This window comes from Cyphomyrmex costatus, unplaced genomic scaffold, assembly GCF_001594065.2.
Source record: "Cyphomyrmex costatus isolate MS0001 unplaced genomic scaffold, Ccosl1.0 scaffold361, whole genome shotgun sequence".
Taxonomy (NCBI): Eukaryota; Metazoa; Arthropoda; class Insecta; order Hymenoptera; family Formicidae; genus Cyphomyrmex; species Cyphomyrmex costatus.
Genome location: NW_017277786.1, coordinates 366,904 through 389,985, shown reverse-complemented (window position 1 = coordinate 389,985; position 23,082 = coordinate 366,904). Strand labels below are relative to the sequence as shown.

The window sequence follows — 23,082 nt, the reverse complement described above, 5'->3', positions numbered from 1 at the left end:
CTGAGTCGGATTAATCAATTCCATCGCTATGGCTAATAGGTGTGTGAATTGCAACGTTTCTCTATAAAAAAAAATTCATGGTCATCCTATATTTTAGTATCACAGAATATTGTAAACTGCGAACGTTGTTATAATAAATGCTATAAGAATAAACATTGAGAAAATGAGTATTGATAGCTTCTATAAGCGGAAGAAGTGCACCATTCGCTAATATTAACTGTTGTAGAATTGTTTGTGTTTCTACTGTGGCTTGTGCCACTTGCATATGTGGACGCTAATTTTTTCGATATACGATTGCATATACGTTAATAATAACAAAACTGACTTGTATTGAAATTGCTTTATTAGATCCTGCCGCAACGGGCTTTCAGCGTGAGACTGTCCTTAAGGCCAATTCTATAATGTATTTTTTGTTTCCTGTTTCTTGCTGTATGTCTCTGTTTGTCACTTGCCTTTTTGATCAAGAAGACAAGAGACAAACAACAAGAAACAGGAAACAAAAAGCACATTGTAGAATTACTATAACAGATCAAAAGAAAACAAAAAAAACTGTGTAAAGGAAAACGCGCGTTAGCGCCAAAACAACGTAGTTCATGTCCACGTCGGTAAAAATAGATGTCGCATAGTTTTTTCACGATAATGACACGCTAGGTAATAACTGTACGCGAGCAATTAAAAATCTACGTGTTAACAAACATAGAGAACGCAACAACGATTCTTCTACTTCCGATATCCAATCTTCGATTTCGGTTCCTATTAATCGAAGTCATTTAGATCATTTCCAGTGCATTTTCAAATGCAAAAAGTCTGAATCACTTAGACTATTAAGTAAAGTATTTAAATATTTCTCATCAATCTTGTTCATGTTATTGTATTTCGTGTAACATTGACCACTTTGCAGTGTAAAAAAATTGCAGTTTTTTAAGTCATTATGATAGAATAAAAAGAGGTTTCTTATTCTATTACTATTTGCTTATAAGGAAATATTTTGCTGTAAAATAAAGCTTAAAGTTCTCTAAAATGCAATTTTTCTGTTTTACAAAAAAATTGCATTTTTACAAAGTTCCCCGGACTCTTGGAAAATTTTAAGCTTCATATTCAAGTTCAGCATCCAAATCTATAAAGATTGACCGATTTCATACGTTTCCATCATAGGCAAATTTTGGTCCTTAACTGCCATCGGTCTTTGTAAATTATGCAATATTAAAGTGTTCTTTAAATACATAATCGTTGTACCGTAGTACAATTACTTCATAATAATTTTCATTCTTTGATCGTATTTTGCGTTCATTTTGTAACAAATTATTTCGCAATGATTTTTCCAATTCATGCTATGAAAAATTTATGATATTTCTGTGTAACTCTATACCTCTCGCATAATCCATACCGTCGGTAGCATTCAATATCAAATGTAATAAATCCATGTTCACCAAACGAACAACACAAACGACAAAAATGATAAATTAACTTAAATAAACCTATACCACAGTAAACAGATGGTATAAGTCACTGACTTAGGTCCTCTTTCACCAACGCCGATTAACTTAATCGATCCATTGGAATTGACCAATCGCATTTATCATTTTGTTTTGACGACAGACGCGATTGGTCAATTCCAATGGACTAATCGTCGATTAAATTAATCGGCGTTGGTGAAAAAGGCCCTTAAGAGTATAGAATTGTTCAGCAATTGATAACCGCTTATTCAATAGTTGTCGCAACATATTGGAAGAAACACGTTGAGACTTGCTAAACATAGTCATTGTCTCTATAAGAGCGTTCAGCAGAACATTCAACATGTTGCAACTCATCAGTAAACCGTTATACAACAGTTGTGTTTTGCTGAACGCAGCCAATGGTTATACTCTTATTATATAGGTACTCTAATACTCGTACATCAGCGCCATCCATCCATCCATGCTCATAACAATTAACTATTTAGCATCTCAAGAGCATATACCAACAGAACATATACCTATTTACACATACTTAACTATAATCTTATAAGATTTTTTAACAAAATCGACAGATAAGATTGTTCATGTAAAGGCTGCTATTGTGCGAACGCGCGGATACCTTTCTCGAAAATGCACTTGATTAGCTGATTTGATTGTTAGCGACTGTGAGCTGTTGTAGTACCGAGAGTACTACTTGGCGTAGAGTCTAAGAAATTAATATTTAAATCAAATTTCATACAATATATTCAAAAAATAAAATAGAAGACTTTTTTAAAAAAAAAAATATAGTTGGTTACCTGAGGTTTACATTGTTCTTCCAGCCAACTGAACACGCAACCAGATAATTCCGTAAAGTTAGCTACAGAAATATTAAACGTTTCGAAAAGGCGATTCATTATTGCCTTGAACTGCAACACAATACAAATTATATAAGTTATTGTAATTACAGGAATTTCAGAAATAAAAAGTATTTTCATTACCACTTGAAATTTCATCTCGTCCGAGATACGCATTTCTGCGTGTCCTGGTTGCGTTTGATGTGCTTTGACAATCTGCTCATAATTTGCCTGCATAATACGTAACGCGACGACTTCTTTTCTTAGTGCGTTACGTTCGTCCTCTTGTTTTTTCTTCTGTTGCAACAGGAATTGTATGTAATCGATGGATTTTTGAAGTACTGTAGCCTTAGAAATCTTATAGCCCGAAGAGTCTGTATGCTGACAAGTTGGTACCAAATCCTGAAGAGAATCATAACCCTTCTTGATAGCATCCCGCCTCTTCTGCTCAGCCTGCGTATGAGCTTCTCTTCTGCGCTCCTTATAGCTTATGGTAGAATTTTTGTTATCACTATCTTCATCTTCTGAACATATCAATCGTCAGTTAGTCAATCATATTATTGAGCAAGTATTTGATAGAAAACAAGCATTTACCTGTATTATGCGCGGAAGAAGATGGTGTATGAACTGATCCAGTGCTGCTACAACGGGAAAATGTATACTTCTCTGTAGGGCTTGATGGTTCCAGTTTCATGTCACTGTCTGATCCTACATTACCGCTGCTAGCACGCATCGTCAAATTAGCTGCTTTCAACAAACATACAATGTCACGTTTAATTCAATTACAATTGTACAATATAGTTTTTCATGTTTTAAAAATAAAGATGGAAAAAATTGTGAAATTAAAAAAATGTTAACCGTAACAATTCCATAATTATATTTTAAAAATAAATATGCATCAAGTAAACATAAATGGACAGAATAAATAGACAAAATAAAAAAAAACACATGTTTGACTGAATACAGAAAACTAAAGATTTGCAAACATATTGATACATGCTTCTTATTATGTCTTTTCGACATTATACATGAAAAAAATATATTTCAAAATTATATAAATACGATATAATTTTTTTTTTAAATTTGTATTATCAATTTTATTTTTCTAAGATAACCTAACAAGAATGACTACATTACTTATGTTTTACTGGTTCTATCTAAATTAAGGAGTGATTTAGTAATAAGAATTAGTAATAGAATTATCAGTACTTTACGATAGGTAGTAGCTATATATCTATAGATACATGTAGTGGTTTCATAATCGAATCTCTATATATGTATAAACAAAACAATATATATTACTATATTTAAGCTTACTTTTCTTATCTTTAACTTGGCATGTTTTTCTTTCTTCCCAAATTCTTTATATGTACCTATTTATTTTATTTTATGTGCTTATTTTATGCGCTTTTCTCTTTTTACATTTGAATTTTTTAGAATACTTTCCTTACTTCATATTTTAATAAAAATGTATTAATTTTCGACGCATTGGAACAAAAAAGAATCCGGCAGAAAAGCGCGGCTAATGTACAGTTTCTTAAATATTTATTTGATATTGAAATAAAAAATATAAAAAAATATGTATATAACAAGGCTCAATAAATTTAAAAAATAATTAATATAAAATAGGGCTACGAGCCAAATATTAGTTAAAATATAAAGGTCTTAGTAATAAACAGTCATTAATTAAAAATAAATATAAAATTTAATAAAATTCAAAAACAAACGTTTCGACCTTAATTAGGTCATCTCAATGTTAGGAACTATCGTTAACGATGTACAATGATATTATAAAAATTAAAACGAATACATAATCAAATACGAAAAAAACATGTATAAAAATTTTGTAATATGGGTATTTTATGAAGAAATTCTTCAATAGCGAGTGAGATTGAAAATACCCATATTACAGAATTTTTATACATGTTTTTTTCGTATTTGATTATGTATTCGTTTTAATTTTTATAATATCATTGTACATCGTTAACGATAGTTCCTAACATTGAGATGACCTAATTAAGGTCGAAACGTTTGTTTTTGAATTTTATTAAATTTTATATTTATTTTTAATTAATGACTGTTTATTACTAAGACCTTTATATTTTAACTAATATTTGGCTCGTAGCCCTATTTTATATTAATTTTTTTTTTTTTAAATATAAACATAATGCAGCCAAAAATTGATCGAAGTAATAAAATGCTTGTAAAACGGACGGATAAACATACGCAATGTCACAGATATCAGCAGACTTACTGCCTCTTCTTCTTAATTAATGGCTCCTGCCTCCTTAGATTAGAATGAGCGGAAGCAATACGGCCAGATTACGTCTTAAATTTGATTCATAGGGGCTCAATCGAAGCCGGCAACGCTTTTTCCAAAAAATATGATGCAATCACGAAATCGGCGTTGCTCGAACGAACGGACACCGGGCGCCTGCGTCTAAGGTGTCGTCACATCGCAATAACGCGCGTCAGGAGTCCTAGTCGTTAAAACACGACGCACAATCGAGACGAGCCCCTTCGCGATTGGGAATCAATGCACAGTCGAAGTCGGCAACACTTTCAAAAATATAAAATAGAAAAGACACCCGATCCGAAACGCGTCCGCCGCGGCCGAGTGGTTCTTCGGAACTCGCAGACTCACTGCAAGTAAACACGAGGTTGACGAAATAATCACGTGGTCGGAGGCGCAGATTCTACTGCGCATGAAGAAGTTTCGGAGTGGGGAACGCTTTTCCCCTCTCCTATCATCTAGGAACAATGGCTGCGTTCAGAACTATTATGCAATGGCATAAAAATCAAAAGTGAACGTCAAGATGCGTTCAGAGAATATAACGATTGTACCCCTGAATGTACCGTGATCGGTGAATGGGCTCGAATGACCGGTATTTCTCTCCTGCAGTTGCGTTTTTCACGCTTTTCATCCCCCGTGGAACCGAACAAAAGTTGTTCCCGAGTGTAGGAAGTACAGGACGGGACACAGGTAACCAGGAAGCGTGCAAAAAATCGCACGATAGGACAACGAAAAGGAAAACTTTGTTTTTTTTTCTTTTTTTTTTCCTGTTTACTCACGATTTTCATATCCATCCTTGTGCAATGAATCTGCCATGCTTGGGCTTATGCGACTCCCAACTCTTGCTGAAGCAGTGCAGGAAATCAAAACGCGCACATGAAACGGTTATGATCAGAAGATGATCATAAGAAAATAATCGACTTGAGATTTAAATGCGTAAAGAAGGAAAATTTCGGAAGGTCAAGGCACATTAGATTACACAAGAATCTTCGGTCACACTCGATCACGACACCGCGAACGATCTCGTAATGATACTCGTGCTCGTTTCGTAATGATACTTTTGCGTGGTGTCTACCATCTTTGACGGAAATGGAAAGACTAGTGAATAACACTAGTTCCTTTCAGCTGCGCTATGTTGCACTTTCTGCGCTCAAGTAGCATTAAAAGAGGAAGGAAGCATGAAAAACTTAATTAAAAAGAATGCATCTGCTCGTCTGAGTTGCATCTTCCTCGCTTTTTTCTCTCTCTAGTGTTGAAATAGGCTTCTTTTATTAAAATTATGTTAAAATTAAAACTTTGTTTATAAATTATCGTGTCAATTTCTCTTTATCAATTTAGAGATTAACTTTTTTTTCCGGTTTAACTGATTCTTTTATCGTTTTTTAACTCTTGAAATTAGGAAAAAAAGTTAATCCATTTAGTAAAAAATTGAACATTGATAAACTTAATATCTCGTTAACAAAATTGAAAAAAAAATTTAAGTCGTTAGTAGTTTGATTAATTAGACAAATAAAAAGAAAAAAACATTTTTCACATTTTATACTTGAAGACCTTAGTCATAATTTCTTAATTTATTTAGTATATTAATTAATTATATAAAATTCATGTACGTTAGATATATTTTTTATAAAACACTCATATGACTTCGAAATTATTTATCATAATGATTAATAAAGCACAGAGACAGCCTAATCATTGATAGTATTATAGTGTAAGGCAATATGATACAATTTAATAACATCAATATGATTAATGATCTCAATTATCAAGATGATCAATAATCTTAATTATTAACAATAGATTGAATTGTAAAAGGATGTCTTATCAAAACTTGTATTAAAAGGAAAATTAAATTAATTGAAATCTCTCTGAAAATGTAAGTATTTTAAAAGACTATAAAATATATAGATGAACACAAAGAGTTCATAAAATTCTTCTTTATCACTATTCATTACGAACGATAATTAAAATTCAGTAATAATTATTTATATATAATATTTAATAATATAATAAAATATAATTAAGTTTGAAATTAATTGTTATCTTTCCAAGTAGTGCGCGCATAAAATAGACTGAAGTTAGAACGTTAGATATGTTAAATTATGTTTATTATAAGGTGTATCTAATATATATATTTACAATCGCTTTAATACACGTAAAACCATTTAAGACAATGTATCCATTATTCCTCGGCGTTACAGCGCATCTCACCGTAACGCTGGCAAATTGTGTTCCTACATTATCGTTTTTATCTCCGTGAAGTGTACACGATTTCGGTATCATCATGGGTATTTGTCTATTGTGTACCTGAGGCAAGGACCGTTGCTTGCATTAATACGCTTGCAGATAGCAAGGCTTCGGGGTAAAGCAAGTAATTCCAAGAGAGAGATATATATATATATTCTTCTTTCCTCCCTTTCGTTTCCCTTTTCCCCCCCGCGCGCACAGCACTTCTCTATCGCCTAGAAAATTATTCTACCCCTAATTCGCATATTCACTGTTATACTCGATCGTACGTCTAACTTAGATCCATAATATGCGTAGTACACGGTTCTACATTTGTATCGTTCGGGGACGGATTATGTCGGAAAGCCGAGAAAGAGAGGAGCGTGAACTGTTCAAGACGACGTCAAGTGAAAGACGTCGTTAAAGGTGTTATATTATATATAATATATCATATATTATATTACATATAATATATGTGTATGTATATGTGAGGTATGTTTAGGCTGAATTGCACGAGACACCCAACTCTGGTTGGCGATTCTCTGTCTTCTTTTTATCCACGCATTACTACATCCATCAAATAAAAAGATACATAAATTAATTAAAATTAATATTGAATAATTATACTGAATTTTTAGTATTCCACATTGTATGCTAATATCACCTTATTAAATTAACTTTTTATTTGCATTGACTATCCGGATTAATAATTTGTCCGATAATTTCTCTTTGAGTTAAGAAGAGTGCAAATATAGATGATATAAGTCGATTCTTATAATCGGTCCTTTTCATACAGGGTGTTGCAAAACTACGAGCTATATCGTAGTCACCTGTAAAATAATTAAAAAAAAAACTCAATCAATAACAGAGAATGCAAATTTGTTAGCCAACCAAAATTGACATAGACTAACTTTGTTGCAATTCGCCAGATGTCGATCCTGGATCTATATGTTCGTTCTTAGGGGCCTGAATAACGAAACAGAGTCTCAATGCGAATTTCTTTATGGTCTCATCCTACGGATGTTCGTGATATACGTCGCTGCTGGTCGCGCGCGACGTTTTGCAAGTGAACATACAGGCATTTCGAAATTTCCGACACGTACGATTTGGCTATGCCCGCCCCCGCAATGCGCTATTCAACGTAACATTAAGTGAAGTTTTACATACTCGTTCGCAACCAGAAACGCCCCACGTGTATTTTATATTTTTCGGATAAAGGTCACTTTCCCGCGATTAAATCGATAAAGCATCACATCGTAAATTCTCGTCAAAGTCCAAATTTAGTATATTATTCTCATACATATCACACATTCACCTCACACGTATGCGCACCGCAACGTTTTCCCATTATAGTTACACTCTAAGTTATCTCTGCTTTTCTTTTTCTCTAATTTCCTTTTGACATCGATAAAAAATTATATATATATTTATATATATATTTTTCATATATATTTCAATTATTTTATCATTAATTAATTAATTGTTTAATTAATTAATTAATCGTTACATCTTATTGTTCCATTAAAGTTTAAACTAAAGTGTTCTCTGCGTGTGGTATACGCACCTCTGGCAAGTACCACTCAATATACATATATACATATATATTTATACATATGTACATTCATATACACATATATATAAAGACATAAGTACATATATATATTTGTAATATATAAAGAGAGAGTATCAGTCACTTATATATTTATCTATATTTTTCATTTCTTTAATAAGTATCATCATGAATAACTCACAATATCTAACTATGCTGCTTTGAGATTAATTGGGTAATCGGTGCAAATAAGACATTAAATGCTCCTACTGTACCAATAATTGTTTATCGCGTAAGGTAAACCATCAGATTTCCGCAGCCGATTGCAAATATCCTTGACGCGTTTATAATTTATAAATATGAACGTCCCTCATTTTAAATTTGGAACATGTTTTCTCATAAATACAAATGTTATTAATTTTATTCATAACAAAACATTCATTTTTTCGCACAATAATATACAAAAATGGCATGATACTCAATATTCTTTTATCTAAATAGAATCATTCCTATAAATAATTATCTAGTTCTATTAATATTGCAATATGTACGCCATCTCATAATTGTTTTGGTAAAATGGCGTATTCATAAAAATAAACTAACACCTTTCCAAGTATCCATCAACATTTTGCTCTTTAGTACAATGTAAATTTTTCTTGGATATTTTCTGGTTGTTTCGCGTCTTAATACTGGGATGATACTTTTATCATAAAATTTTTTTGATTTTATCTAGCCACACAAATTCATTCAATCTATGTATATGAACATTTAACATAAATGCTACTGGACGATAAAACATTCACTGCTTGTAAAAGACTCAATTTTCTAATTAAAGCGAAATGATATAGTTATTGGTGTATTTGTAGTACCGGATGAACAATTAAAATTAATTCTCCCAGATACTGTTTGATTCGTGATATTTTTTAATATCACGAAATAAAATTTCTTCCAAAGACTCGTCTGAAAATTCATTGTATACGAGTTACCGCAACCTATATTATAGAGAATGCGATTGAAATACACGAACAAATTTATACTTTTCTAAAAATTACTCGCTTTATACCAATTCAATTAATATATAGAATGTGGTTTAAATGCTCGAATTAATTTACAATTTTCTAAAAATTATTTGGTTTCCATCACAAAATTCAATTTATATAAGTTGCTTTATGAAATTTTAATTATCTCTCTCTATTCCCGTATTGTCTTATTCGATCAAAATATTGAAGACGCGATATCCAATCAACATTCTAGCAAAGATATATTATTTTAAAAATAACATGAGAATCACATATTTTTGATCGAAGAGCAAAATGGAAGGCGAATGTTTGTCGCCATAATATTATTTAGTACGCTCTTTCTTCTTGCGATGCTATCGCTGTTAAATGAATGACAAACACAAACATGTGATACATGATTTTAACTTTCTAACATCTTCAAGTGTATCGCGACAATGATAATTAAAAAAAAAATGAATTTAATTAAAATTAGAGGAAATATAGTTGGACGTTGCTTTACGAGCAAAGCGAATGATCGGTTAGGCTTCTTTAGAATGTTCATCAATGTGCGTCGTATATCGGCGACGATAAATTCGTGAAATAATCAAAAAATCAATATATATACATATATATATATATATATAGAGAGAGAGAGAGAGAGAGAGAGAAAGAGAGAAAGAAAGAGCGTTCTTGACAATCGCGGCAATCGATACAGCTAAAATTTTCAAAATGATGTTCGTTGCGCGAGATGCAGGACGTTCGGTGAGGAATTTTGTACTCTTCTAAGATCATATCGGCTTGCTGACATAAAGAAACGCGCGTAAACAATATAGAAAGTTCCTATCTTCGGAAATCCATCAAAGATTGAATATGTTTGTACCATAATCAGTGTTATCAATTTATATTTTTGAGCGCTTAGCCTGACGAGACTTGGCAGTGCGACGTGATTTTTTCGCGGCATCGCCCGACGTATCTTCCACGTTAGATCTCCGTTTAAAAGATATTGAAGGCACGGGAGCCTTTGGAGGTGCCATATCCACTATCGGCGTCGACGGAGATTGCGTAACTATGGATTGCTGTACCACTTCGGTGGGACTGTGGGCATCCGCAATGGGAATGAAATCGTGCCCTTCGCCAAATGCATCTGGCAGCACTCCTTGATTGGCTAAAGCTTGTAAATCTTCTGTAGGGACTGGCATTGACTGACCACAACCCACACATACTGGTATTGCTGGGGACTTGGAGCGCCAATATTGTAGCTCAGTTTTACACTTATTTAATTCCTAAAATAAACTTTGTGTTTATAAAAAGAAAATATAAATTTTTAATGAGAGTTGAAAGTAAAGCAACCAACTACAATTTAAAAGAATAAGCTGTAAAGCGAATTTCACATATTACAAATTAAATGTTTACTTTTATTTCGAAAATTTTTTTACAAGTACATTTTTTTGGATATAAATACCTGTAAAAGTGTGCTGAATTTTCGTGACGTCTCTTCATTCTTCTTATCATTATCATCCAATCGAGTAGCATATTCTACAATTTGTTTCTGTTGATCCGCAATTTTCGCTTTGCAACTCTTTAAATCCCTGCGCATCAATGTTAACTGACTGTTGTATCGTCTCATGCCTTGTTTGATCTTTCGAATTCGTTTTCGCAAAACCATGTTCGATTGTGGTGGTGATACATTGGATTCCAAAAGAGCGGGATCGTCTGAGCAATGCGACGAAGAACCTTCTTCTTCACCGGCATTACCCGTTTTTCCGTTTCCAATGGTCAAAGGTGTGGAATCCAGGCACATAAATGGTTTACTCACGCTACTAGAAGCTACGACAACAAAATTCACAATAAAATTATATTACAAAAGTATAAGTATTGAATCATCGGCTTACAAGAGAATGTTCCTGCAAGATCCAGAAAGTCGGCACCGAAGTAAGGTATTTCTGGTAATGTTGGTTCAATGTGTTCCTTGAAATATTCCATAGCCATAGTGCTCAGATCAAATAATTCGTCTGTGACTTTGTAAGGTCTTTGTAATTTCGGAGTAACTTTTATATAATGGAGAATACGATAAACTTCATCTAAAATCTGTAAAACAGCAATACTATTTTTATTGTCGTCTCTATGGGTTTGAAAATAATAACGGAAAACTTGGAAAATAAGAGCTGATTGTAAAGGATTATTCTAAGAAGAGCTATTGCTAACAAATTTAGTGTATTTTCTACATGATGGCATATAATGGCAAAAGAATGCATTCGAAAAACTGGGAATATCTAAGAAAAATAAAAAAAAATATTTAAAAAAAGTTTGAATAAATGAAATCTTACTAGTGTGCCAAGTCTAACATATAACATTAGTTTTTATTTTATAAATATCTTCCGTTCTTACTTCGCCAGGGAAAAAACAGCAATGCTTGCGTTCAATGTGTTTGCCGAAACTCATTTGCAGTAGGGTTAGTCGCATATGTAGAGTTTCAATAATATCAGACTCGCATGCTAGCGGATGATTCCGACGCGCGGACTCGCGCCTCGGCATTTGCGCCTTGATAGCCTGAAAACGGCTCAACATTTGAGCTTGCAGCTTTTGAAACGTAGAGTTCAGCATTGATCCACAAATGCGATCCAGTTGATGACAAACCTGTGAACGGAATGCTTGCTATAGTACCATAATTTCATTGAAGAAGTGAATTAAGCACTTGAAATTTTTACCGATACTTACCAAACGCATATGCGCTACCATGTTGAAGCCTAGGTAACCAAAGATTTTCTCAAGGACTTCGACCGGTAAATCCAAGAGATTCAAGTTGCGCGATTCAATAGTGGCCCCATTATTGGATGTGCCAGCTGTTACAGAAGGTTGCTTTTTTAACGAGTTTACTTCTATTTCACCAACCAATCCACTGCCACCGCTACTTCCCATGTTACTTGATTGACGTGTCGACACCATTTTTTTTTGTTTTTCAATAAGCGAGTTTATCCAAAACCTGAAGTGAAATAAACAATGTTTCTTAAATAATAATAATATATACGAAATACGGTACAAAAACATACATGACGCAAGTTCTCCGTCAGAATGAAAGAAATGGATACGCTGTGTGCGTGAATAATTTAATATCTTCAAATTTTATTCTCAAATATTTTAAGAGATTACATAATATAACAAATATTTTATAACAAAAAAAGCGTTAACATATTTTTTTAAGAATAATATTCCTAGAGCAGCAAAATACATTATAATATAAATATACAATTTGATAAACAGTGTTTTGATACGAAAAACAATTTTTGTAATTTCTAGAAAGAACCCATAAATTTCAAGCGAATACATATTTTTTTACTATTAACATACTGTTTATTTTAGCATCTTTTTACTTGACGAAGAAATTTAGAAACGCATTATTACAGTTGCAATTCACAGATGATGGAAAATACAGAACAACACAAGGAGGTTAATCGTTCGAGAATACAGTCTCCATAACGTATTCGTGTCACTAAAGCGTTTTATTTTTCTCACAACAAACAATGAAGTTTTATGCGAACTGTTTCCTTCTCGCGGAACTTGTTTAAATAGCAAACCCCGACTCCAAGTCAACGAACTTTTCTCAAGCGAGCTCTATCGAGGTTCTGAAGACGATTATACGGATGTATGTTGTGCAAGCACTCCACAAACACAAATCGAGCGTAATCACCCGACGAGGAGATTGGACGCGAATCGCGCGCAACATTCGATGATTATTCCAAATTCGAATAGCTGTTAAAACGACGGTTCTTAGATTCTAAGGTTCTTACGTGAGCGGGACGCGCGCTTCGTCACGAGTTCCATTCTGACGAAGCGTTTTCGCATTCGCTGTGAATTATTCGTAGGACGGTATCTTGAGGAGAAAACGATCGCGCGATCACCTGCTCGTTGCGAATGCTCCGGTTACTTCGATCGGGATCTTTTGGGGTCACCCGACTGTTTCGACCGAGAAATGGGATCGGAGGGGTCCGATCAGCCCGGAACATCGCGATCGGCAGGAAATTCGGGAGAAGACTCGACGTATATATTAGAACGGAGAATTCGAAAGGAGGACGGAACACTTTGCGAATCGTTGCGTAAAGATGCTGAGCAACGGTTTCGGTCTTTACTGTGATCAGTGATCACCGTACTCGAATCGAGTCCATTTTTTTCTTATCGCACCGTGGTCGACAGGACCACGAAATCTTCCGTCGTCACTTTAAAAAAGAGAGAGGCTCACTTCGTCAGGGTGACGACTCCGTGTACGTCCCGCGGGGATTCGTGTCGCGATCGCCAGATCGGAGCTGACGAGTCCGCGGTTAAGCCGCGGCCAACTATTAATCCCAGGCCGGGATCGGTGCGAAGGCGAGCGTTTAACGGTCGCGAGTATAACGCGAGGGGAGGTGCAGGCATAAGAGGAGAAGGAGGGAAAAAGAGACCGAGAGCCGCGCGGCGCGAACAAAAAGTCGGGAGTCGAGCTAGGTGTCGAGAGTGTGACGAGGCCGATTTCACTGCGAATATACAGAAGGTATACTACATACTGTTCTGCTCGTCTCGTGGAAGCGAAAGAGGCTGGCCTTCCGCCACCGCCAGTATACCTGGAGCGTGATATCGGGAAGCGCGAGGCCTGGCGAGGCCTCACTCACGATCGAGATGTCTCCCCCGGAACCCGTCGCCCTTGTAAGGGAAGGGAAACCCGAGGAAACGGGCGACGGTGGCAGTGGCGGCGGCGGCAGGGAGGGGGGGAGGCGGAGGGGGGAGGGAGAAAGAGAGAGAGAGGTATCCCGCCGCCGAAGACGAGACGCGAGCGACGACGCGCGTAGAGAAAACAAATGTGGGGAAACAAACCGGGTGACCTGAGAGCGCGCGAGTAATCGATGCACCCGCGCGATCTTCTCTTTCTCTTCGCTATACGAGACCCGTATAGAACGAGCCGCCCGCTCTCGTCGAGAACAAGATCGGGAGAGATAGGGGGAGAGGGAAGAAAGGGAGTCAAGAGCGAGGGGCGCCGAGGGCTTGAAAGGGAGAGAGAGACGGAGGTGATCCGAGTTAGGCGAGCAGAGCAACATCACTGTATCCGCGTTGGCGTTTTCAGCGACATTTTGACGGAGAGACTCCCCCCCGCCGCCTCTCCTTTCCCTCCCTCAAGCTACTCCCAAGCTGCTGCCGCGTTCGTTCTCGCTTCGTTTTACCCGCCGAGCTTCCTCTCCCCATCTCTCTCTCTCTCTCTCTCTCTCTCTCTCTCTCTCTCTCTCTCTCTCTCGCATTCGCGATCGCTCTCTTCTCGTCGTTCTCCTTTTTTCATTCGCTCGCTCGTTCACACTCACCGCTCTCTCTCTCTCTCTCTCTCTCGCCCGTTAAAAGACCCGTGCAATTATGGCGCGGTTACACATAATAATCTCATGACTGAGTGCGAAACTGCCGTTTCTCCTGCAAGCAAACGGAAACGGACGTTTCCCTTTTACCTGCTCACGCTAGCTGTCCTGGACGTGCACTCGCGGACACCCCGCAGCTTGCGTTGCAGCAGTTCGCGGACACAGCTCTCCTTCCGTCTCTCTTTCTCTCGCTCTCCCCCTGTCCGTTCGCGATCGTATCGAAAATAAATGTTGTCACTGGCCGCGACGAGCTGTTGCTAGCCCCTGGCGCGCACGCGAATATCGTAGACGGTGATGGCACGCGGCCCCGCGGCGCACACCCGGGTTCCGCGGCGCGCGGCCGTTGCTACGCTCCAAAGCGGCGTACCGGGGCAACGCCGACGTCGACGGCGGGCAACGGCTGCACGGTAGATGCGCACATACGTATAACCGCAGCGTGAATACGCGCTCGTGAGTCGCGCGACACGCACGCTCCCGCTTCGAGCTTCGACGCGCAGCATGCCGCGCCACCGCGTGTGGCGAATGTGCCACACGACCGCACGCGTGCGCCTTCTGATTGGTCGCCGCGTCTGCGAGACCAGTCCGCTTGAACGTTGCGCACCTGATAAGAGCGCGTAACCGGCGCCGTGGCGCCGATCGACGTATTAGGGACTTTTTGACCGCGGGAATTTCGAGAACGATCGACCGTTGTTCAATGTGGGTCTACACAAGATAGATTTTAATTATTGCTCTCAAGCTAGAGATGAGTGGAAGTAGAAATATCCTGAGTACAGTCATGTAACGTTTTCAGGGATAGAGTCAAGTTTTGGGACGCGCCCCAGAATATCTTTAAAATATCTTGAGAATATCATGTACTGTTATTTGAGAGAAGTGTCAAAGGAGGTCTACAAGAAGTTGCGAACATCCCATTGTCAGTCAAAATGCTTCGCAGCAGCCAATCAGAAGCATCAATACTAATTATCCTGCGAAAAAAAATATATAGATTTAATATAATTAAATATAAATTTTATTAAAATTTAATATAATACTTAATAACGATTCCAATAAATGTGTTTTTATTAAAACCTTATATAGATTTAATTTGGACCATATAATGATCTATATTAAGTTATTAATTCAACTTATTAAAACTTGTTAAGACCATATTTAAGACATATTAATTCAACTTATTTAAAACTTATTAAGATTTAATTAAATTATGTAAATTGGACTTTAATAAAATTTAATAAGGACTTATTAAACTTAAATAAGTTGATAATATAAACTATAATAAAAATATATACAAATATGCATTTATTTATAAGGTTATATATAAAGACTTCATAAATTCTTTATATGAATTTTGATGAAATCTTTATAAAGAACTTATAAGACTTTTATTTAGAATATTATATATTAACTTTTTCTTCGCGGATAGCGATACTTCTGATTGACTGTTACGAAGTAATAATAGCAATTGACATTAGCTGCGTTCAGCAGAGAAAGCAGCTTTGCAACTGTTGCAAAATTCTTTAATATGATTGATCTTGCCCTTACTTCCTCATTAGATATAAATGTATAAGCCATACAACAGTTGCAAAGCTGTGTTTTCTGCTGAACGCAGCCAATGGTAGGTTTGCAATTTATTACCACGCTAATACGGGATCTACAATATAAGTCGGTCCTATCATCTTGAGTGCGGTCCACTTGACACTACAAATGCTTCGAAGCTGTTGAGTGACCAATAGGAAGAAAAAATTATACTAATTGACCAATCTCTCAAAAAATGCTTCAAATCATATTCGTAGTATTAAGTGGACCGTATAGCCCCTGAGTCGTAGAAAATTGACTAATTATGTGTGCCTTCCAACAAGCGACACAATCAAGGGTGAGCAAATTTGAAATACAATGTATTCAAATACATTTTTGTATTTTGTATTTAAATACTTTTTTGAGTATTTCGTATTTTAAATTTGTTGTAAATACTAAATATACATATATATCAGATTCTCGGTGATGATATACTTGGGAATCCGAGATCAAAAGTTAAAGACCCTATAATGGAGGCGTTTCGATATTCACTGCCAATGCTGAAATTATCTGGAGACACGATAGTGTCTTGGCGCTAAGTCAGGCGCAGCAACACTCTGCTATGATGGCTACTTTACGCGAACCGACGAGTTGCGGCAGATTGAGATTATCAGATCTCAATAACGACTGAACTGATCAAGTTCTACATATATACACTCAATCGATAGCCACTGTTTAAATAATAAAAGTGCTTTTATTTTTTTTCTAAGTGCCCTACGAGCGGAGATATCGCGACGCAAAGTCCGAATCTGTAACTTTTCACATCGTTTTTAAGATACGTCGTTGTCATTATTATTATTATACAGTTTACGTTACGTGCGCTATAAATTTTAAGCTGGCAGTGAAATCAGAACGCACCCAAGAAGAGAGTCGCTACGTGATCCAAATCTTTTGATTGGCTCGGAGTGCATGGACTCGAAAATATTAGAGTGACAGGAAGATATATATATAAAAGCCGCAGCTTGTGTCACTATTATAGCGATTACAGACCGGTACCAACGCGATATTCGTAGCGAGTGACACGCGATATTCAAACGTATAGCTTTAGAATGAGAACATCAGTAAAACTGTACGCTCATTTTTCTTTAAATATGTTTTAAAAGGTATTTTGTATTTAAATACGATTTTTATATATTTTTTCTACTCCTGCATTAAATAAGTTTAAATAAAATTGGAAAACAATGTTTTGTATTTAAAAAAGAATAAAAAACTATGTATTTAAATACATTTTTTTTAGTATTTTGTATTTAAATACAATTTTTTTTAGTATTTTGCTCACCCCTGAGTACGATATAGTGATCGTCTTATCTTTGTTTAACAAGGATGTACTATGATTATACTGTGTCACACTAATCATCTGGTCGCTTATTGGAAGGCACCCTATGTCGAATATTCTTTTCATATTTGACTGTAATTTATTAGTTTGCTACTATACTTAAGACCCTACACGACTCCGCATCAAGAGAGTCGTAAACTGTCATAGAATTGTAAGGAATTAATCAATCACAGTCAATGTATAAAAATAATAATTGACTAAAATTGATAAAATTCCTACGAATTAGGGGATCTTAAAGACGATTAGTCATACATAGATGACACGGTGTGATACAGAGTGGTCGCGTTCAGCAGACTCAACAGTTTTACCCCGGATCTACAATAGAGTTTTAAGCCATAATAAATGGGCGAATCATAATCAATTATTCTCCTTGAATTCGACTGTAATTAGTTAATTTCTTAAGGCTTAAAATTTATTGTAGATCCAGCCAATGGCTGCGTTCAGCAGAAGAAGCAGCTTTGCAACTGTTGTAACATTCTTGAATATGATTGGCTTATATAATACATTTAGATCATAATGAGGAAGTAAGAGCAATACCAATTATATTAAAAAATTTTACAACAGTTCCAAAGCTGCTTTCTCTACTGAACGCAGTCAATGTATCAGTACAACCTTGTTGTTAGCCAATGTTAAACAAGGATGAGATGATCACTGTGTTGTACTATGTCGCTTGTTGGAAGGCACACATTGAAAATAACATTTACACACAGACAATTACGTGTCATTGACATGTCACTACATCAATATCTTATTCACACACGTCATACATACACATAAATTTTTGTATCGTAATTATACGTTTTAATTAGACATCTAAATCCAAATTTTAAGAATGTCAGAAGCTAGAAATGGACCAATCACAGTAGTCAATTTTTAGTTTCTGACTTCTGATTTATGACTTGTGGCTTATTGTAGACGGGCCCATTACAGTCAAATGCGAGGAGAATAATTGACTGTGATTCGTCCATTCCTTATAGCTTAAGCTTAAAAACATATTGTAGATACAGGCTAAGACCTTACGATGTCTACGATTTCTATTATAAATCCCGCAGAAAACAAAAATAACAAATTGTACACGAATAATGCGAGATCATATCATCTCATACATGCGACATGTATGGATGTGCTCGACTTTCTAAAACAATCCCCATTTGTACTTCATAGTTTTTAGTGTGTTGCCCAGATGTGCCATTTTATATTTTACACATGCTAACTTATACGGCACGCTATGTCATATGAAAGGAATAGGCAAAAGCAAACGGTGACAGCATTGGGCACGTTTAAGCAGACACAGTGGCTAGCCTGCTCGCTGAGAAAATGAACATTAGTTGTTACTTATAGATCCAACTTGGCCGCTTTGTCGTCTTGAACCCATTGGCTACGTTCAGCAGAGAAAATTAATCCGCTCAGTAATTCTCTTTAAGGCCGGAATCAGACTATATATATGCATTGAAGATTGAGATTGAAGATTGAAAATTGAAATTTGACCAATGAGGATAAAGGAATTCTAGCTCCTATTATTTTGATTGGCCATATTTCAATCTTTCAATCTTCAATCTCAATCTTCAATGCGTAATCTATGTGATTCCGGCTTAATATGATTAGTCCCTACACTTGGATTCAACGGAGAGCGGATGTATATCAATTGTCCATATCGCTAATCATGTAGGTGGTTCGATAAGTCTGCTAAATCTTTATGAGATAGTACTACAATCCATTTAATAATGTGACATCCAGAAGGTATCACTCTTCAAACCCTTCTATGCTAAATTTCAGCCAGAATTGACGCATTGTTCACGTTCGATCATTCGTTTTAAGCGAGCGAGATAAGTTTAGCAGTTGCCGCGTATAAAAAAAAAAAAAAGCAATTTCCATGCAGAATTGCAAAATTAAACTTTAATGATTCTTTGTTCTAGTCTAAATCCGGTCAATAGGATGAATGAGAAATTAATTTAAAGTCCAATTCTGTAATTTTGCACGGAATTCGTTTTTTTTATATTTTTCTCGCTCGCTTGAAATGATGATCGAACGCGCCAATTCTGATTGAAATTTGGTACAGAAGGGTTTGAAGAGTGATATATCAAATGGATTGTGGCACTATCTCATAAAGATTTACCAATCTTATCGAACCACCAACGTAGCTAATTTGGAAAAATATAATTTTATCGGTAAAGCAGTCAAAAATTTACTAAGAACCAGCCGATGTGAGTGATGTGTACGATTAAACTATGTACATGTGCATTGCTCCCGTGAAGAGCTAACGGCAAGAACTAATTATATTAAAAAATCACTAAACGCTAACTGATACGAGCTGAGTTTGATTTAGACGCTCATGCAATTTAAGCGCTTGTAATCACCATTTTGTCTTTATTATTAGGCGCAAACTAAAGATAAAAGTGCTAAAAGCGTCCAAATTGAACGCAGCCTACATTTTTCTGTTAAACAGCTATTGGCCAAGTACAAATGATACGTCATGCAACACACATTTTACGTGTCTTAAATAACACAATTTTGTATTTTGAAATTTAATGCTGAAAATCTATATATAGTCTATATATCTATATATAGAAATATATGTATATAGAATATATAAAATCTATATATATCTACGTATATATAGAAAATCTATATACGTACACTTTACGTACACTACAGATTTTCAATATCTACTTACAATGAATATCGGAACACAACCTTTATTAAAAAAAATTTATTTACTTTGAAACACAACTTCGGGGTTGACACACTTTACAAGCGCGAAATGCTACGCTCTTTATTATAACGTTCTTTTCTCAGGTAATTATTCTTACGAGTTAATGCATCTCCGTTGTGGCTATCTATTGGTGGAGATGCAGAGTACATTTTTGTTGATATACAGAGTATATTTTAGAAAGCACCCGTATGAATAATATAGCGCTATTTTTTATTTTAAAAAACTGAGTCTAAAACTTATAAATTATTTCGCAATTTCCGCGATTTTTTTAATTATTCCATAAATATAATTATGTTTAAAATTAACGCATAAAACAACTTCAAGAAATTTTTAAAAGTTTATCTTTAAAATATTTCGTAAAAAATATTCAAAATATCTTAAAATTATCCTATTTATCGATTTTACCCGCTTATTCAACAATATTTAGAAACTAATAGCTCGTTAATAATTGCGAAAATAGCAAAATAGTTCATAAGTTTTAAACTCAGTTTTTTTATCAGGAATAACGCTATACGATTTAAGAGTGCTTTTAACATACACTTTGCGTACACGATAAGTATTTATATACACTATTTTGAACATTTGGTATGTGACCATTCTGTGAAAATTCTTTTACTGTTTCAGGGAATATATACGGCACATTGGGAATATACATCGAATTCTTCATGAATGATTAACTTTAGTTATAGCTGAGATTTACAGTAGCTACAAAGTTATTGCTTTTTTTGCTGAACGCAGCCACTGTCTTATTACATAACGTTTATAAATCTTCTATATTTGAAAACTCAAGAAGCAAAGTATGCATGAAAATGCATTTAATTATTCACTCGACAGTTACATTTATGTAACTCATTTAATTGTCGAGAGAAATAATTTAGAAGTAAAATAAGAAATTGCGTGTTAATTCAACGAATAAGTAGCTAAAATTGCATCTCACGGTGTTAAATGCTGTACATAAGATACGTAAATATCACAAGATAGTTATAATTATTGTATTCATGATCTTCCCGTTTGTTTAGCGGAGAAGTTGCATTGCACACACCATATGACTGATGATACGTCGACAATCGGGCAACCACAAATTGCAAGTCGTATCGCACACATTACCTTACCCGATTGTTATCTCAATTTCTGGCGTTGTGCAATCGGCAAACAATACAATAGCCAAGCAGTTACATTACGCCTCCATCGTTCACCGATGTTGCATTGTTAAGCGTAGCCAATTACGTTAATTTTTCAGAATTCTAGGAGCAATATCTCATCCCAATGTTAACGCATGAATTCTAACGAGCGTGACACTTGACGTTGCACGCGCATTGATGAATTCTTTATCAGACATAATACGCCGCGTAATGCATTTGTTTAACCATATAGAATCAAATTAAATTGCTCGAAACGCTGCTAATAAATTAATCGAAGGAAAACATTCGAATCATTGCTTGATTTGTATGCTCGATCATTCTTACGTAATCTATACTATTAGTGAACGTATTGTTCTTGATACAAATGTTTCAATAGAGCGAGAACCTGCAAAAATTCCGTCTCCGATCATGTTTTGCGTTAATCTCACTTAATCCGTTCTCGCCTTACGGAAATTTCTATTGTACCACTATCCATCGTGTGAAACAGTTGCGAAATCGAGTGCCAATCTCGATGAAATTATCGTCTTTAATGCAGTCTTGTGCAAATTGAGATAGAACATTCCGATATTTTCTTGGAAGTTGTAATTAGTGTAAAAGCAAATTATGTAGCATTAAATGTTTACTTTAACAGCTTTTTTTGATCTATATGAAAGTGTTCTACAAACTGGCACGCGACATTAATATTTTATACTTGACATTATCTTATCATAATTACTTACTACGTTTTTCTATATGTGTATAGTGTTCCATGCATTTTTTACGCGCATTTTCTGCTATTTACGTTTTTTTCTTCTTCAGAAACTACATTGTATTGAAACTATGTCTTTCCATGAATATGAAAAACGTATATAATGCGAGCTATAAAGATCTAATACTCTCATTAAACAGAATCTGACTCTCATCTCGTGTTCTCTCTCTGTCGTCGTTTTCATACATACATATTGATAAACAGGATGTTATTAATCTTTCAATAGCCAATTTGGGAAATGAGATCGCGAATTGTATAACAAATCTGCCGCAGATTACAGTCGCTGGGTCGGATTACGTCGGAGAAACCACAGAGAATAATTTCGCAAAACGGAAGTTGCAGGATACCGAAAAGCGCGCCGGTAGAAAAGTACCGTAAGTTATGCATTACGTATCGCCAGATATATTCCAGAGATTACCATCTAGACTGGTCAAACACTCTGCTAAATGCTAAATAACAAGCAAACATTAACAAATTGCTCGATACTAAACTCGCATAAAATTGCACTCACGAAACATACATCTACACGAAACGTTATATATCGTACAATTTGTTGAAACGAAGATCTTTGGTATCTGATTACCAAAATTTTAAACTAAAGTTAGCAATTTTATTTTTCTTGCTCCTTTACAAAGATGAGTTCAACTTGCGTTAAATTTATTCACTGAAAGACAGGAATCTACGAAAATTATCATTGCTAAAATATGATAAATAATGAAAATAATATTTTAATATTATTGTAAAATGTATATTCTTTTTAGAATCAAAAGGATTATTTATTTCTTTTTTCCTTGAAAAATATAGATAATCATAAATACTGTGACTTGTAAAAAATTCATCAGA

At 35.3% G+C, this 23,082-nt stretch overlaps 2 protein-coding genes across 3 annotated transcripts; both read right to left on the bottom strand.

Annotated features, from left to right (window-relative positions):
• Window positions 1-1,875: 1,875 nt before the first annotated feature.
• Window positions 1,876-5,652, bottom strand: bigmax (helix-loop-helix-leucine zipper transcription factor bigmax). 2 transcript variants are annotated; one of them, XM_018543191.1, is made up of 5 exons: window positions 5,366-5,652; window positions 2,888-3,040; window positions 2,438-2,817; window positions 2,255-2,365; window positions 1,876-2,163 (listed from the first exon to the last, which is right to left on the bottom strand). In XM_018543191.1, the coding sequence occupies exons 1-5, from the start codon at window positions 5,400-5,402 to the stop codon at window positions 2,098-2,100; spliced, it is 747 nt and encodes a 248-aa protein (XP_018398693.1). In that variant the 5' UTR covers window positions 5,403-5,652; the 3' UTR covers window positions 1,876-2,097. The 2 variants fall into 2 exon arrangements, with proteins under 2 accessions (XP_018398693.1, XP_018398694.1); XM_018543192.1 differs by having other exon boundaries at window positions 2,888-3,037.
• Window positions 5,653-10,029: 4,377 nt separating this feature from the next.
• dmpd (F-box protein dampened) lies at window positions 10,030-15,143 on the bottom strand. Its single transcript, XM_018543189.1, has 6 exons — window positions 14,822-15,143; window positions 12,078-12,342; window positions 11,748-11,996; window positions 11,252-11,447; window positions 10,822-11,186; window positions 10,030-10,642 (listed from the first exon to the last, which is right to left on the bottom strand). Exons 2-6 carry the CDS (start codon window positions 12,303-12,305, stop codon window positions 10,259-10,261), a joined length of 1,422 nt encoding a protein of 473 aa, XP_018398691.1. The 5' UTR covers window positions 12,306-12,342; window positions 14,822-15,143; the 3' UTR covers window positions 10,030-10,258.
• Window positions 15,144-23,082: the final 7,939 nt, after the last annotated feature.